The sequence below is a fragment of the Hypanus sabinus genome, chromosome 18 (assembly GCF_030144855.1).
Source record: "Hypanus sabinus isolate sHypSab1 chromosome 18, sHypSab1.hap1, whole genome shotgun sequence".
Classification (NCBI taxonomy): domain Eukaryota; kingdom Metazoa; phylum Chordata; class Chondrichthyes; order Myliobatiformes; family Dasyatidae; genus Hypanus; species Hypanus sabinus.
This window is the reverse complement of record NC_082723.1, coordinates 63742598-63759484: the sequence shown is the minus strand read 5'-3', so window position 1 is coordinate 63759484 and position 16887 is coordinate 63742598. Positions and strand designations below refer to the sequence as shown.

General features: G+C 45.9%; 1 protein-coding gene across 6 annotated transcripts in view; it reads right to left on the bottom strand.

The window, feature by feature from the left end:
• The window catches only part of LOC132407679 (scavenger receptor class B member 1-like), a 57836-nt gene that overhangs the window by 34901 nt on the left and 6048 nt on the right, over nucleotides 1-16887 (bottom strand). For all 6 annotated transcript variants that reach the window (XM_059994526.1, XM_059994523.1, XM_059994525.1 and 3 more), the window contains one exon: nucleotides 2479-2639. In XM_059994526.1, the coding sequence (XP_059850509.1) occupies nucleotides 2479-2570 (92 nt within the window). In that variant the 5' untranslated portion in view covers nucleotides 2571-2639. The remainder of the gene's footprint in view (nucleotides 1-2478; nucleotides 2640-16887) is intronic.

Here is a 16887-nt window from a genome sequence, read left to right as displayed (position 1 = left end):
ATTCACTGTAAAAGACCCACCCTGGTTGGTCAAACCGAATGTGGTCAACTTCTTCAATGGGAGTGACCTAGAACTCAGCACAAGGTGTTTAAAAGTTGATAATAAGGAAAAGAAAACTCAATATGAGATTCAGACACAAAGTTGTCTCAATGTAATGGATATGATGCATTTGGGAAGTCAAACAGAGGTAGGATATAAATAGTGAATGGTAGGAATACTGAGGCCCCTTGATGAACGGACAGAGCTTAGGTATTCAAATCCACAACTCCCTGAGAGTGGCAATACATGTAGACCAGGTGAAAGAAGCATTTGGCATATTTGTCTTCATTACATCGAACACAGAATATAAAATTTAGGACATTACTGTATTAAACATTGCTTAGGTCACACTGACTGGCAGGAGACGAAGAGTAGGTATCGAGGGAGCCTGCCTGCCACTGACTAGTGGTGTTCTGCGGTGGTTGGTATTGGGACTGATGCTTTTTACATTATATGTCAATGATCTGGATGACAGAATGTGATGGCTTCGTGGGACATCATGAAAATGGGTGGTGGGGCAGGTAGTGTTGAGGAATGGGCAAAGAAGAGGCAGGAGGAATGTAGTGTAGAGAAGTGTATTGTGGAAGGAATAAAGGCGTTATTCTCTAAATGGAACAAATTTAGAAATCGGGGTGCAAAGTGACTTAGGAGTCCTCATGCAGGATTCCTTAAAGGTAAACTCGTAGTTTGAGTAGTTTGAAGGCAAATGCAATTTCATTTCGAGAGGACTCGAGTGTAAGGGTAAGGATGTAATGCTGAGGATTTATAAAGCCCTGGTCAGAATGCCCTTGGAGTATTGTGAGTAGTTTTGATCCTCTTATCTAAGAAAAGATGTGCTGGCATTGGAGAGAGTTCACAAGAATAATTCTAGGAATCTATGGGTTAATGTACCGGGTACGTTTGATGGCTCAGGTCTGTCCTCGTAGGATTTCATAAGAATGAGGAGGGATTTCATTGAAACCACTCGAATAATGAAAGGCTGAGATAGAGTGGACATGGCGAGGATGTTTCCTATAGTGGGTGAATCTAGGACCAGAGGACACAGATAGAGTGGATGTGGAGAGGACGTTTCCTATGGTGAGGGAGTCTAGGACCAGAGGGCACAGATAGAGTGGATGTGGAGAGGATGTTTCCTATAGTGGGTGAATCTAGGACCAGAGGACACAGATAGAGTGGATGTGGAGAGGATGTTTCTTGTGGTGGGGGAGTCTAGGCCCACAGATAGAGTGGATGTGGAGAGGATGTTTCCTATGGTGGGGGAGTCTAGGACCAGAGGACACAGATAGAGTGGATGTGGAGAGGATGTTTCCTATGGTGGGGGAGTCTAGGACCAGAGGACACAGATAGAGTGGATGTGGAGAGGATGTTTCCTATAGTGGGGGAGTCTAGGACCAGAGGACACAGATAGAGTGGATGCGGAGAGGATGTTTCCTATAGTGGGTGAGTCTAGGACCAGAGGACACAGATAGAGTGGATGTGGAGAGGATGTTTCCTATAGTGGGAGAGTCTAGGACTAGAGGGCACAGCCTCAGAATAGACAAATGTCCATTTAGAGTGGAGATGAGGTGAATCTGTGGAATTCATTGCCACAGAGGCTGTGACGTGCAAGTCATTGGGTAAATGTAAAGTGGAGGTTGATGGGATCTTGATTAGTCAAGGTGTCAAAGGTTATGGGGAGAAGGCAGGAGAATGGGGTTGAGAGGGATAATAAATCAGCCATGATGGAACGGCAGAGAAGATTTGATGGGCTGAATGGCCTGATTCTGCTCCTATGTCTTGTGGTCTTATGGAGTATTGTGTGCAACCTGGTCACCACACTATAGGAAGGCTGAGATGGTCTCTGAGTCCAAAGGAGATTCACCAGAATGTTGCCTCAATTGGAGGACTTCAATTATGTGGAGAGTTTGGAAAGTCTGAACCTGTTTTCCCTGGAGTGAAGGAGGCTGAAGGGTTGCCAGATAGAGGTAAATAAGTTTATGAGAGGCATAGACAGAGTAGGAAGTCAGAATATTTTCCCCCATGTCATTGTGCGCAGCAGGTGAGAGATTTCAAAGCAAGTGAGCGGAGACAGTCAGGAGACTGCACGCAACTGATCCCTTTGAGGCTCTGAATTGTGCGTTGCGAGAGAGAGGTTCCAAAAGAAGGGAGCAGGGCAGTCGGGACATTCTGTGCACCATTGTTGCCTTGGATTGTGTGTAATTAGGCACCTGGCAAAGGCCAATAAAAAGTCATTACGTCTAAGTGGAGCGGCCACTGTGTGAGTGGGCCAGAGTTGAAATAGGGAGTTGACGCTTTGGATCACAGAGGCTTCAGCAAGTAGAGGCAGAAACTGTAGGTCGATTTTTGTTTAATTCTTTTTCATTGTTATTGCACGGTTAGAGCAATCAGTAACTCCTTGGACTTGACAGTTAGGAGTATTTGCTAAAAGGGAGCTGGTACCTGTAAACATAGGGTCCTCGCTGTGACAGAATTGGCTTCTCTCCATTGAGTATTGCCTCGGGATTCACAATGTGAAAGAAATACACAGACATGTAGAAAGGGATAGGAACATCTCTCCACACTGAATAGGCAAAACCATTGTTGGGGTTGAGCTGCACGTTCTGAATCGAAAAACAAACCACAGATTAAAACAGAGAACTCAATCCATCTTTTGTTCACAGACTAACCCAGCTAGGGCACCAGAACAGAGGAAATTGGCAAGACCGGGCAAGGACCCATGACTTTTGAGTCAGAAGGTCATAACTGCTGAACTTCTCCACAACCCTCCCTCAGATATGAGTCAAATCAATAATCATGTTAGAGGAGTCCAAAGATTGATCCCAATTTAAGTACAGGACCTTTTTTCAGATTCAGATTTGTTTATTTATCAGATGAATTAACACATTTGCAGCCTGAGGATGTACCGGTGGCAGCCTGTAAGTATAAGCCCTGCTCAGCCTAAATGGCATTGCCCATCTCAATGGCATCACCTCCATTCTTCCAAATACTGAGGCCAGGATCAACCTTATTCAATCTCCCACCATCTCCAGGGATTACCCAGTCAGCCTCGACTGTATTGACCCAGAGAAAATATATTCTTCTTGAGGGAAAAAAATCTATACTGGAGCAAGTGATCGGCATTCCATCCAGTTCGATTGGCCAGAAAGATACTTCCCTTTTTCCATTGTTTTTTCTCCAGCCCTGATGAAGGTTCTCAGCCCAAAACATTGGCTGTACAGTTTTCCATTGACACTGCCTAGCCTGCTGAGTTCCTCCAGCATTTTGTGTGTGATGCCTCTTTCCTTCCTGTTTGCTTCTGTATATGTACTGTTACCTCTTCTATCCCAAAATGGAAAACACTAACCCGTACACCATCCATTAATTGGAGCACACTGACCCATACACTGTCCCACAATCCAGAACACTGACCCATACACTGTCCCATAACCAACCACACTGACCCATACACCATCCCATAACCAACCACACTGACCCATACACCATCCCACAATCCAGAACACTGACCCATACACTCTCCCAAAGCCCACCACACTGACCCATACACTGTCCCATAACCAACCACACTGACCCATACACCATCCCATAACCAACCACACTGACCCATACACCATCCCACAATCCAGAACACTGACCCATACACTCTCCCAAAGCCCACCACACTGACCCATACACTGTCCCATAACCAACCACACTGACCCATACACCATCCCATAACCAACCACACTGACCCATACACCATCCCACAATCCAGAACACTGACCCATACACTCTCCCAAAGCCCACCACACTGACCCATACACTGTCCCATAACCAACCACACTGACCCATACACCATCCCACAATCCAGAACACTGAACCATACACTCTCCCAAAGCCCACCACACTGACCCATACACTGTCCCATAACCAACCACACTGACCCATACACCATCCCACAATCCAGAACACTGAACCATACACTCTCCCAAAGCCCACCACACTGACCCATACACTGTCCCATAACCAACCACACTGACCCATACACTGTCCCATAACCAACCACACTGACCCATACACCATCCCATAACCCACCACATTGACCCATACACCATCCCATAACCACACACACTGACCCATACACCATCCCACAATCCAGAACACTGACCCATACACTGTCCCATAACCCACCACATTGACCCATACATCATCCCATTACCCACCACATGGAACCATACACACTGACCTGTACACCATCCCACAACCCAGCACACTGACCCATACACCATCCCATAACCAACCACACTGACCCATACACTGTCCCATAACCAACCACACTGACCCATACACCATCCCATAACCCGCCACATTGACCCATACACCATCCCATAACCCACCACATTGAACCATACACCATCCCATAACCGCACACACTGACCTGTACACCATCCCACAACCCAGCACACTGACCCATACACCATCCCATAACCCACTACACTGACCCATACACAATCCCACAATCCAGAACACTGACCCATACACTGTCCCATAACCCACCACACTGACCCATACACCATCCCATAACCCAATACACTGACCCATACACCATCCCATAACCCACTACACTGACCCATACACAATCCCACAATCCAGAACACTGACCCTTACACTGTCCCATAACCCACCACATTGAACCATACACCATCCCATAACCACACACACTGACCTGTACACTATCCCACAATCCAGCACACTGACCCATACACCATCCCATAATCACACACACTGACCTGTGCACCATCCCACAATCCAGCACACTGACCCATACACCATCCCACAACCAACCACACTGACCCATACACTCTCCCATAGCCCACCACATTGAACCATACACCATCCCATAACCGCACACACTGACCTGTACACCATCCCACAACCCAGCACACTGACCCATACACCATCCCATAACCCACTACACTGACCCATACACCGTCCCATAACCCACCACATTGAACCATACACCATCCCATAACCACACACACTGACCTGTACACCATCCCACAACCCAGCACACTGACCCATACACCGTCCCATAACCCACCACATTGATCCATACGCTGTCCGATAACCCATCACACTGACCCATACACTCTCCCATAACTCAGCATTCTGACCCATACTGTGTCCCATAGTCCAGCACCTGTTGGACAAATGAGTTAAGGAATCAGGACTCTGCGCAACTTCATTGCCCTTACGTAACCAAGTTAGCCGCAGATGGAGCTCTCTTCTCGCTTTGGAACTTACATTTGTTGAGAATCTCTGAATATATATGGTTAGGGTCCTGATTGTCTCATTATAGGGAGGATGTAGAAGCTTTAGAGAAGGTGCTGTGGAGATTTATCACGATGCTGCCTGGATTAGAGAATATGTCTTATAAGGAAAGGCTGACAGAGCTAGGACATTTTTCTTTGGAGCAAAGGAGGATGAGAGGTGACTTGACAGAGGTGTATAAGATAATAAGCTGCATCGATCGAGCGGACAGCCAGAGACTTTTTCAGAGTGACAATGGCCAATCCCAGAGGACTTCCACTTAAGGTGAGTAGAGGAAACTTTAAGAGAAATAAGACCATCCAATCAAAAAATATAGGAGCAGAATTAGGCCATTTGGCCCATCAAGTCTGCTCCACCATTACATCATGGCTGATCCCTCTCAGCCCCAGTCTCCTGCCTTCTCCCTGTATTCCTTCATGCTCTGACTAATCAAGAGCATATCTTAAATATACCCAATGACTTGACCTCCACAGCTGCCTTTGGGAACAAATTGCACAGATCCACCATACTCTAGTTAAAGAAATTCCTCCTCATCTACATTTTAAATGGACATCCCTCTATCCTGAGGCTGCGTCCTCTGGTCCTAGACTCTCGCACTATAGGAAACTTCCTCTCCACATTCACTCTATTGAGGCCTTTCAACATTCGATAAGTTTCAATTAGATCTCCCTCCCTCTTCTGAATTCCATCATGGGCCCAAAACTGCTCACGATACTCCATGTGAGGCCTCACAGTGAATTTATCAAGCCTCAGCATTACACCCTCACTTTTATATTCTAGTCCTCTCAAAATGAAAGCTAACATTGCATTTTCCCTCCTCACCACCGACTCAACCTGCAAATTAACCTTTAGGGAATCCTGCCCAAGGACTCCCAAGTCCCTCTGCAGTTCTGATTTTTGAATTTTCTCTCCGGTCACAAAATGGTCCACACTTTCGTTTCTTCTACCAAGGTGCAAAATCATACACGTTCTGGCAATGGATGTCAGAGGCAGGGTTTTTTTTAAACGCGGATTCAGATTAATTTATCTCATATGCATCAAAACATAGAGTGACACACGTCATTTGTGTTAAAAAACAGCACACGCATGGAATTGCTGGGGATAGTCCGCTGGTGTTGCCGCACATTCCAGTGCCAACATGACATGCCCATAATGTTGAACAACAGCGTGACACACAACACAGAACAGCACAAACAGCAATGACAAATAATACAAAACGACGACGAAATAAGCCCTTTTCCCACAACCCCCTGCTCCCCAGACACGTGGGCTACCGACACCAGGGTGAAGATTGGCGGCTGCGTGGGAGGAACTGCCTTGGCTAGGGGGCAGAGGAAGATACATTCGGGACATTAAAAAGTTCTTAAGGTAGGCAATGGATGAAAGAAAAATGGAGGGGTATGGATTGTGGAGAAGGGTTAGATTGTTTGTTTAGGTTTATATAATGCAGAGGTTGATAGATTCTTGATTAGACAGGCATGCAGGGATACGGGGAGGAAGTAGGAGGTTGGGACTGAGAGGGAAAATGGAACGGCCGTGATGAAATGGTGGAGCAATTCAAAGAGCCACATGATTGAATTCTGCTCTTCTACTTTATGGCTTTATACGGGCCAGCACAACATTATGGGAATGAAGGGATTCCCACACTTCTATGTTGGATAATTTTGCCTTTATCACACAATCGATGATTTGTCCAGAGAGTTGTGGCAATGACTTAAAGTGGATTCAGATAAACCTTTGAGTGTTTGTGGGTCTGAGGATTATGGGGAATCAGCACAGAAGAGTGAAGTTTTGGAGCGGATCTTTTCCACTGACTCTGCCTGGCCTGCTGAGTTCCCCCAGCACCTTGTGTGTGATGCCACTTTCCTTCCTGTTTGCTTCTGTATGTGTACTGTTACCTCTTCTATCCCAAAATGGAAAACACTAACCCGTACACCATCCATTAATGGGAGCACACTGACCCATACACTGTCCCACAATCCAGAACACTGACCCATACACTGTCCCATAACCAACCACACTGACCCATACACCATCCCATAACCCAATACACTGACCCATACACTGTCCCATAACCCACCAAACTGACCCATACACTGTCCCATAACCCAATACACTGACCCATACACCATCCCATAACCCACCACATTGAACCATACACCATCCCATAAACCACTACACTGACCCATACACTGTCCCATAACCCACCAAACTGACCCATACACTGTCCCATAACCAACCACACTGACCCATACACTGTCCCATAACCCAGCATACTGACCCATACACCGTCCCATAACCCACTACACTGACCCATACACTGTCCCATAACCCAGCATACTGACCCATACACCATCCCACAATCCAGAACACTGACCCATACACCGTCCCATAACCAACCACACTGACCCATACACACTGTCCCATAACCCACCAAACTGACCCATACACTGTCCCATAACCCAGCATACTGACCCATACACCATCCCACAATCCAGAACTCTGACCCATACACTGTCCCATAACCAACCACACTGACCCATACACCGTCCCATAACCCACCAAACTGACCCATACACTGTCCCATAACCCACCAAACTGACCCATACACTGTCCCATAATCCAGCATACTGACCCATACACTGTCCCATAACCACCAAACTGACCCATACACTGTCCCATAACCCACCAAACTGACCCATACACTGTCCCATAACCCACCAAACTGACCCATACACCGTCCTATAACCCAGCACACTGACCCATACACTGGCCCATACACCATCCCATAACCCAATACACTGACCCATACACCATCCTATAAACCAATACACTGACCCATACACCATCCCATAACCCAGCACACTGACCCATACACTGGCCCATACACCATCCCATAACCCAATACACTGACCCATACACCATCCTATAAACCAATACACTGACCCATACACCATCCCATAACCCAGCACTCTGACCCGTACACCTTCCCATAACCCAATACACTGACCCGTACACCATCCCATAACACATCACACTGATGCATACACCATCTCATAACCAGGCACACTGACCAGTACACTGTCCCATAACCCAGCACTCTGACCCATACACCATCCCATAACCCAATACACTGATCCATACACCATCCCATAACCAAGCACACTGACCCATACACTCTCCCATAATCCAGCACACTGACCCATACAGTCTCTCATAACCACACACACTGACCCATACATCATCCCAAAACCCAGCACTCTGACCCCTACACCATCCCATAACCCAATACACTGACCCGTACACCATCCCATAACCCAGCACTGTGACCCATACACTGTCCCATAACCCAATACACTGACCCATACACCGTCCCATAACCCAGAGTGACGGTTTGGCGTGGATCAGACATGATCCTATAGAATGCTTGGCCAGGTTTGGAGAGGGTCAGACATGATCCTATAGAATGCTGGGCCAGGTTTGGACAGGGTCAGACATGATCCTATAGAATGCTGGGCCAGGTTCGGAGAGGGTCAGACATGATCCTATAGAATGCTGGGCCAGGTTTGGACAGGGTCAGACATGATCCTATAGAATGCTGGGCCAGGTTTGGACAGGGTCAGACATGATCCTATAGAATGCTGGGCCAGGTTTGGACAGGGTCAGACATGATCCTATAGAATGCTGGGCCAGGTTTGGAGAGGGTTAGACATGATCCTATAGAATGCTGGGCCCAGGTTTGGAGAGGGTCAGACATGATCCTATAGAATGCTGGGCCAGGTTTGGAGGGGGTCAGACATAATCCTATAGAATGCTGGCCCAGGTTTGGAGAGGGTCAGACATGATCCTATAGAATGCTGGGCCAGGTTTGGACAGGGTCAGACATGATCCTATAGAATGCTGGCCCAGGTTTGGAGAGGGTCAGACATGATCCTATAGAATGCTGGGCCCAGGTTTGGAGAGGGTCAGACATTATCCTATAGAATGCTGGGCCAGGTTTGGACAGGGTCAAACATGATCCTATAGAATGCTGGGCCAGGTTTGGAGAGGGTCAGACATGATCCTATAGAATGCTGGGCCAGGTTTGGACAGGGTCAGATGTGGTCCTATTGGCTCTGGTTATAAGGGTTTCAGTAGTTAGGGTAGCCGAATGGAGATTCTGTGGACAAGAATGAGATGCTCAGATGGTATGTTGCCTCCTGGGTACCAGTGTCCGCGACATCTCAGATCAATTCCTCAGCATTCTCAAGTGGGAGAATGAACAGCCAGAGGTCATGGCCCAAGTAGGTATCAATGAAATTTGTAGGAAGAGTGGAGTTTCTACAAAGTGAGTTCAGGGAGCTAGTTGCTGAGTTAAATGGCAGGACTTCCAGGGTTGTGAACTCAGGATTGCTATATGTGCTATATGCTAGTGAGGCCAGAAATAGGAAGATTATTCAGTTGAAGACAACATGTACAGCACAGAGGCAGGCCCTTTGGCCCATCTAGCCTATGCCAAACCATCTAAACTGCCTACTCCTATTGACCAGAACAGGGAACATATCCCTCAATACCCCTACCATCCATGTACCTATCCAAACCTCTCTTAAATGTTGAAATTGAGCTTGCTTGCACCACTTGTGGTGGCAGCTCGTTCCACGCTCTCACCACCCTCTGAGCGAAGCAGTTTCTCCTCGTGTTCCCCTTAAACTTTTCACCTTTCACCCTTAACCCCCGATCTTTGATTGTAGTCCCACCCAACCCTAGTGGAAAATGACTGCTTGCATTTACTCTATCTATACCCCTCATAATTCTGTATATCCTCTCAATCTTCTTCATTCCAAGGAATAAGGTCCTAGCCTATTCAATATTTCCTTCTCACTCAGGTCTTCCAGAACCAGCTACATCTTTTGTAAATTTTCTCTGTACTCTTTCAACCCTGTTTACATTTTTCCTGTCGGTAGGTGACTAAAACTACACACAATACTCCAAATTAGGCTTTATACAACTTCAACATAGCATCCCATCTCCGGTACTCAATACTCGAATTTATGAAGGCCAATGTGCCAAGAGCATCCTGTACAATTCTATCTGCCTGTGACACCACTTCCAATGAATTATGGACCTGTATTCCCAGATGCCTTTGTTCTACCACACTCCTCGGTGCCCTACCGTTCCACTGTGTAAGACCTGCTCTGGTTGGCCCTACAAAGTGCAAAACCTCACACTTGTCTGCACTAAATTCCATCTGCCACTTTTCAGCCCATTTTTCCAGCTGGTCCAGATCACGCTATAAGCCATGAGTGCCTTATTCGCTGTTGACTACACTCCAACCTTGCTGTCATTCGCAAATTTGCTGATCAGTTAACCACATCAACGATCTGGGTGACAAGCAATAAGGACTTAACACTGATCCCTGCAGCCTACCACTAGAGACAGGCCTCCAGTCAGAGAGGCAACCATCTACTACCACTCTCTGGCTTCTCCCACAAAGCCAATGCCTAGTCTAATTTACTACCACATCTTGAATGGTGAGTGACTGAAACCTCCCATGTGGGACCTTGTCAAATGCCTTGTTAAAGTCCATGTAGACAACGTCCACAGCCTTGCCTTCTTCTACTTTCCTGGTAACTTCCTTGAAAAACTCTGAGATTGGTTAGACATGACCTACCACACACCATGTCAACCATGTTGACTATTCTTAATCAGTCTATGTCTACCCAAATACTTACATATCCAATTCTTCAGAATAACTTTCCCACAGCTTATGTCAGGCTCACTGGTCTTTAAAGTCTTTCTTGAATACCGGACAACATTGGCATTCCTTCAATCCTCTGGTATCTCATCTGTCACTCGGATGTTTTGAATATCTCTGCTAGGGGCCTAACAATATCTGCATTTACCTCCTGAAGGGTCTGAGGGAACACCTTATCAGGCCCTGGGGATTTATCCACCCTAATTTACTTCAGGGCAGTTAACACCTCCTCATCTGTAATCTAATTAAGGTTCATGAAGTTGACGCCAATTTGCCTCACTTCAATAGAGTGTCTCCTGAGTGAATACAGATACAAATTTATTTCAGATCTCACCATCTCTTTTGGCTCCACACATGGATTACCTTCCTGATCTGCCTGAGGGCCATTTTCGTCCCTTACAATCCTTTTGTTCTTAACATATCTGTAGAATACCCTAGGATTCTCCTTCACCTTGCCTGCTAGGGCTACCTTATGCCTTCTTTTAGCTCTCCTGATTTCTTTCTCAAGAGTTCTCTTGTGTTTATTATGCTCTATAAGCATCTCATTTGTTCCTACCTGCCTATACGTGCAATACAGCTTTTTCTTAACCAAGGCCTAAATATCTTAAATTACAAGGACGTTGCTGGGTCTGGAGGACCTCAGTTATAAAGTAAGATTGAATAGTTTAGGACTTTATTCTTGGAACGTAGAAGATTGAGGGGAGATTTGATAGAGGTACATGAAATTATGAGGGGTGTAGATAGGGTAAATGCAAACAGGCTTTTTCCACTGAGGTTGGGTGGGACAACAACCAGAGGTCATAGGTTAAGGGTGAAAGTGAAAAGTTTGAGGGGAACATGAGGGGAAACTACTTCATTCAGAGGTTTGTGAGAGTGTGGAATGAACTGCCAGCACAAATGGTGCATGCAAGCTCGATTTCAACATTTAGGAGAAGTTTGGATAGGTACTTGGATGGTAGGGGTATGCAGGGTTATGGTCCTGGTGCAGGTCGATGAGAGTAGGCAGTTTAAATGGTTTGGCATGGATTAGATGGGCTGAAGGGCCTGTTTCTGTGCTGTACTTTATGATTATGACTGCAGCCGTCTATCAGCTCAGGACAGAGGATTCTGGTGAGCTGCTGTTGGTGATCAATGCCTCAGTGAGATGGTGGACTGAACTGATAGAGACAGAAGAGATTGCAGATGCTGCGTGGCCTTGCACCCAAGCAATTCAGAGGGAATGGCGGTGGTTATGCTTTGTCCGTGGAGGGAGATCAAGTATAGCACCGTGGTTAGCATAACACTTCACAGCGCCAGCAATCCAGGTTCAATTCCCGCTGCTGCCGGGAAGGGGTTTGTCAGTTCTCCCCGTGACCTCATGCATTTCCTCTGGGTCTTCCTGTTTCCTCCCACAGTCCAAAGACTTTAGGGTTAGTGGGCTAATTGGCCACATGGTTGTAATACCTCACTGTGTCATGATTTCACCCAGATTAGACAAAGTATTTTAAGATTTCAAATCTGGCACTTCCCTGGCCAGCTGATTCTCAGGGCCTTGCAGCCAGTGGCCTTCCAGGGATGTGAGACAGTGAGTCTGCAGTGATCACGGCAGACATCCCGCCCTGCAAAAACTCATTTCAGGGAGGTAGCACCACCTCCCCTGCCCCCCGCAACCCCATATACTCTACACACACACACACACACAAACACACACACACTCACACACAAATTTTCTATTGGATTGAGGCCAGAAAATGATGTCAAGTCTGGTTCATCTGTGGGAGCAATTTCCAAACACCTGAAGGTACCACATTAGTCTGTGCAAGCAATAGTACACAAGTGTAAACACCATGGGACCACGCAGCCGTCATACCGCTCAGGAAGGAGTCGCATTCTGTCTCCTAGAGATGAACATACTTTGGTGCAAAGAGTGCAAATCTATCCCAGAACAACAGCATAGGACCTTGTGAAGATGCTGGAGGAAATAGGTAGACAAGTATCTATATCCACAGTAAAACAAGTCTGATATCGACATACCCTGAAAGGCTGCTCAGCAAGGAAGAAGCCACTGCTCCAAAACCACCATTAAAAACCCAGACTACAGTTTGCAAGTGCACATGGGGACAGAGATCTTACTTTCTGGAGAAATGCCCTCTGGTCCGATGAAACAGAAATTGAACTGTTTGGCCATAATGACCACCGTTATGTTTGGAGGAAAAAGGGTGAGGCTTGCAAGCCAAAGAACACCATCCCAACCGTGAAGCATGGGGGTGGCAGAATCATGTTGTGGAGGAGCTTTGCTGCAGGAGGGACTGGTGCACTTCACAAAATAGATGGCATCATGAGGAAGGAAAATTATGTGGATATATTGAAGCAACATCTCAAGACATCAGCCAGGAAGTTAAAACTCGGTCGCAAGTGGGTCTTCCAAATGGACAATGACCCCAAGCATACCTCCAAAGTTGTGGCAAAATTGCTTAAGGACAACAAAGTCAAGGTATTGGAGTGGCCATCACAAAGCCCTGACCTCAATCTGATAGAAAATTTGTGGGCAGAACTGAAAAAGCGTGTGCGAGCAAGGAGGCCTACAAACCTGACTCAGTTACAGCAGTTCTGTCCGGAGGATTGGAACAAAATTCCAACAACTTATTGTGAGAAGCTTGTGGAAGGCTACCCAAAACATTTGACCCAAGTTAAACAAGTTAAAGGCAATGCTACCAAATACTAACACAGTGTATGTGAACTTCTAACCCACTGGGAAAGTGATGAAAGAAATAAAAGCTGAAATAAATCATTCTCTCTACTATTACTCTAACATTTCACATTCTTAAAATAGAGTAGTGATCCTAACTGACCTAAGACAGGAAATGTTTTCCAAGATTAAATGTCAGGAAATGTGAAAAACTGAGTTTAAATGTATTTGGCTAAGGTGTATGTAAACTTCTGACTTCAACTGTATATATATATTCCTTGTTAAGTATTTTGTTGGCAGTCTCAATGCTAATAGCTAAATGCTAATGCAAATAGCTTTTCTATTTCTTTTTCAAACTTTCCTTATACTGTGATGTGGCTTGCTTGGCAGATTTGAGCATTTTGCCGGAAGTCTCAACCTCATAGCAATCTGTGTCAATGAATTTGTTAGTTTTGCAAGACATCAGATTCACAAGTGTTTTGTGAGACAGCTGACTTCCGAATTCTGCCTTAATTCTGCCATGCTGAATGCCCTTTCTACATCACAATTAGAATTTGGCAGCACCAAAAAGCAGCTTCGTCAACTGGCAGAGCTCTTTGAATCTCAGCTGCCCCGTGCTCAGAGATTTTACTTTGGACAGCCTCCCCCAGAACTCATCAACTGGCAAACTTTCGTAGTCTGACACCAGTCCTTCAAGGTTAGCTGAGGCATAATCCAGGACCTCCAAGTGGAGCTGTTCTCTTGCACCTGCCTTGATCACATTTGGAAATCTCTCTGCCAAAGTCAAAATCTGCTCTGGATTCACCTCATCTTGGCTCTCTTGTGTTGACCACTGACAGGTTTTTCCAAGAGTTGGTCTGTCATTGGGAACTTCTCCAAGATTTTCTGGAAGCACCTGACACGGAATGCTCTGGTATCTTTGAGGAACTGCACTGTCTTGTAAGGGAGGATCTCTTGTGCTTCCTCACTTAGCAACTGCCTCCTTGCCAGGTACCCAATAAAAAGCTCTTCATCTGGGCGGTGAATTTCAGGGTTGCTCACATCTATCTCCTGAATGTTCTGTTCTCTCAGTACCTTTGGCTCAATAAATCTGCTTGCTGTGTCATAACGTTAGCTATGCTAATGAACGAATGACACCTGTTAAACTCACCTCAACATGTCTTTTACCGTCATTTAACCCACCATGGGCAATGGAAAAGTCACTGTTGCAAACAGTGCAGCGAGCAACACTCATTATTTTTGACCCCTATTGGGCAGGGGTACACTTTAGTGTAGTCTGGTGTGAAGTACGTTTTATATTTTCTTGTTTTGGAACACTCTGCCATGGCGCTGCAGGACACTAGACTGAACTGATGGACAAAGGTCGACTGTAAAGCCCGCCACAGAGAAAACTGATAGGTCTACTTAGCACAAAGAGAGACCAATCAGGATGCTCTCTCTGTCACTCTCTCACTACGTCTGTCACTCGCTCTCTCTGTCTGTCTCTCTCGCTCTCTCCTCCTCTCCCTCACGCTCACTCGCTCTCAAAAAAAATCAATTTCCGGGATACTATATATAATTTGCGGGCATCAGGGAGCTGCTATCAATATGCGGGAGACTCTCAGAACTTCCGGGAGAGGTGGGATGCCTGTCACAGCACCCAGTTGCCAGTGAGAATGTGCTCCCGAGTAACCATCACTCATTCTGGACCTATCAATAAACTAGGCACAACTACAGAGAGCTTTGCTATCAAATGAGCAATCTAGACTTGGACCTCATTGAAAGTTGGTTAGCAATAAAGTTTGATATACTCTAAATATTATGTTGTTAAACTTTATACAGCACTTAGTAGCACAAATGATAATTGATTAAATATAAAGCAGATAGAACTGCTAATGGTACCAAGTTTAATCATCTGCATTGTATAACACATTGAATCAATCTCTCTCATGGCAATACTTTCACAGGTGATCCACTGAACGTGGGATGAAAGGTGAGGTTGAGGGTAATCCCCAAACAGGTGAAACAACTCCCAGTTCCACTTTTCTATTATCTAAGAACATCAGGGTTACCAATCTCTCCCAATTTTCCATCCACAGAGTAAGTTAAAATGTTACTGACTCCATAAAGACCTGAATGGATGAGTGTGTGCCTTTGAAAATGTACCAAATATTCCCAAACCAGAAGCTGTGAATGAACCAGGCAACTTGCAGTCTGTTGAGAGATAGACCTATGATGTTCAATTTGGAGAATCCCATAAGAAATCTAGGTATAACCTACAGAAGGCCATCATTGGAGCCTAAAGGCATTTCTGTGTGAAGTTGGATAAACGACACCTATGGTAGGGTTTGCACACCATTGCGTCCTGTCAGATGAAACCTAACACCACAAATGGCAGTGATGCCTCTGCCTACGATGAGCACATCACCTTTCACGTATGCTTTGAAGGGCAGAATAACACAGTACCCATGGCATCCGGGGACCCGTGACCTCTCTGAGGATTTTGTTCCTTGGAACGTAAAAGACTGAGAGGAGATTTGATAGAGGTATACTAAATTATGAAGGGTATAGATGAGGTAAATGCAAGCAGGTTTTCTCCACTGAGGTTGGGAGGGACTACAACTAGAGGTTATAGGTTAAGGGTGAAAGGTAAAAAGTTTAAAAGGAACATGAGAGTAGACACCTTCACTCAGACGGTTGTCAGAGTGTGGAATGAGCTGCTAGTGCAAGTGGTGCATGTGAGCTCAATTTCAATGTTTCAGGGAAATTTGAATAGCTATATCGATGGTAGAGATATGAAGGGCTATGGTCCAGGTGCAGGTCAATAGCCCGTTTAAATGGTTCGGCATGGACTAGATGGGCCAAAGGGCCTGTTTCTGGGCAATAATGTTCTATTACTCTATGACTGTTTCTGAGTCAGATTGGCTTCAAGAGGGTGAATCCTCACAAGGCATCAGGTCCTGATTGTGTACTTGGTAGGGCTCCAAAAACCTGTGCCAACCAAGTGGCTGGAGTGTTCAAGGACATCTTCCACCTCTCATTGCCACAGGCGGAGATTCCTACCCAAATCTAAAGGGCAGCAGCCATGCCGGTGGCCAAGAAAAGCAGGGAGAGCTGCCTGAATGACCATCACTCAATGGCATCTACTGTGACAAAGTGC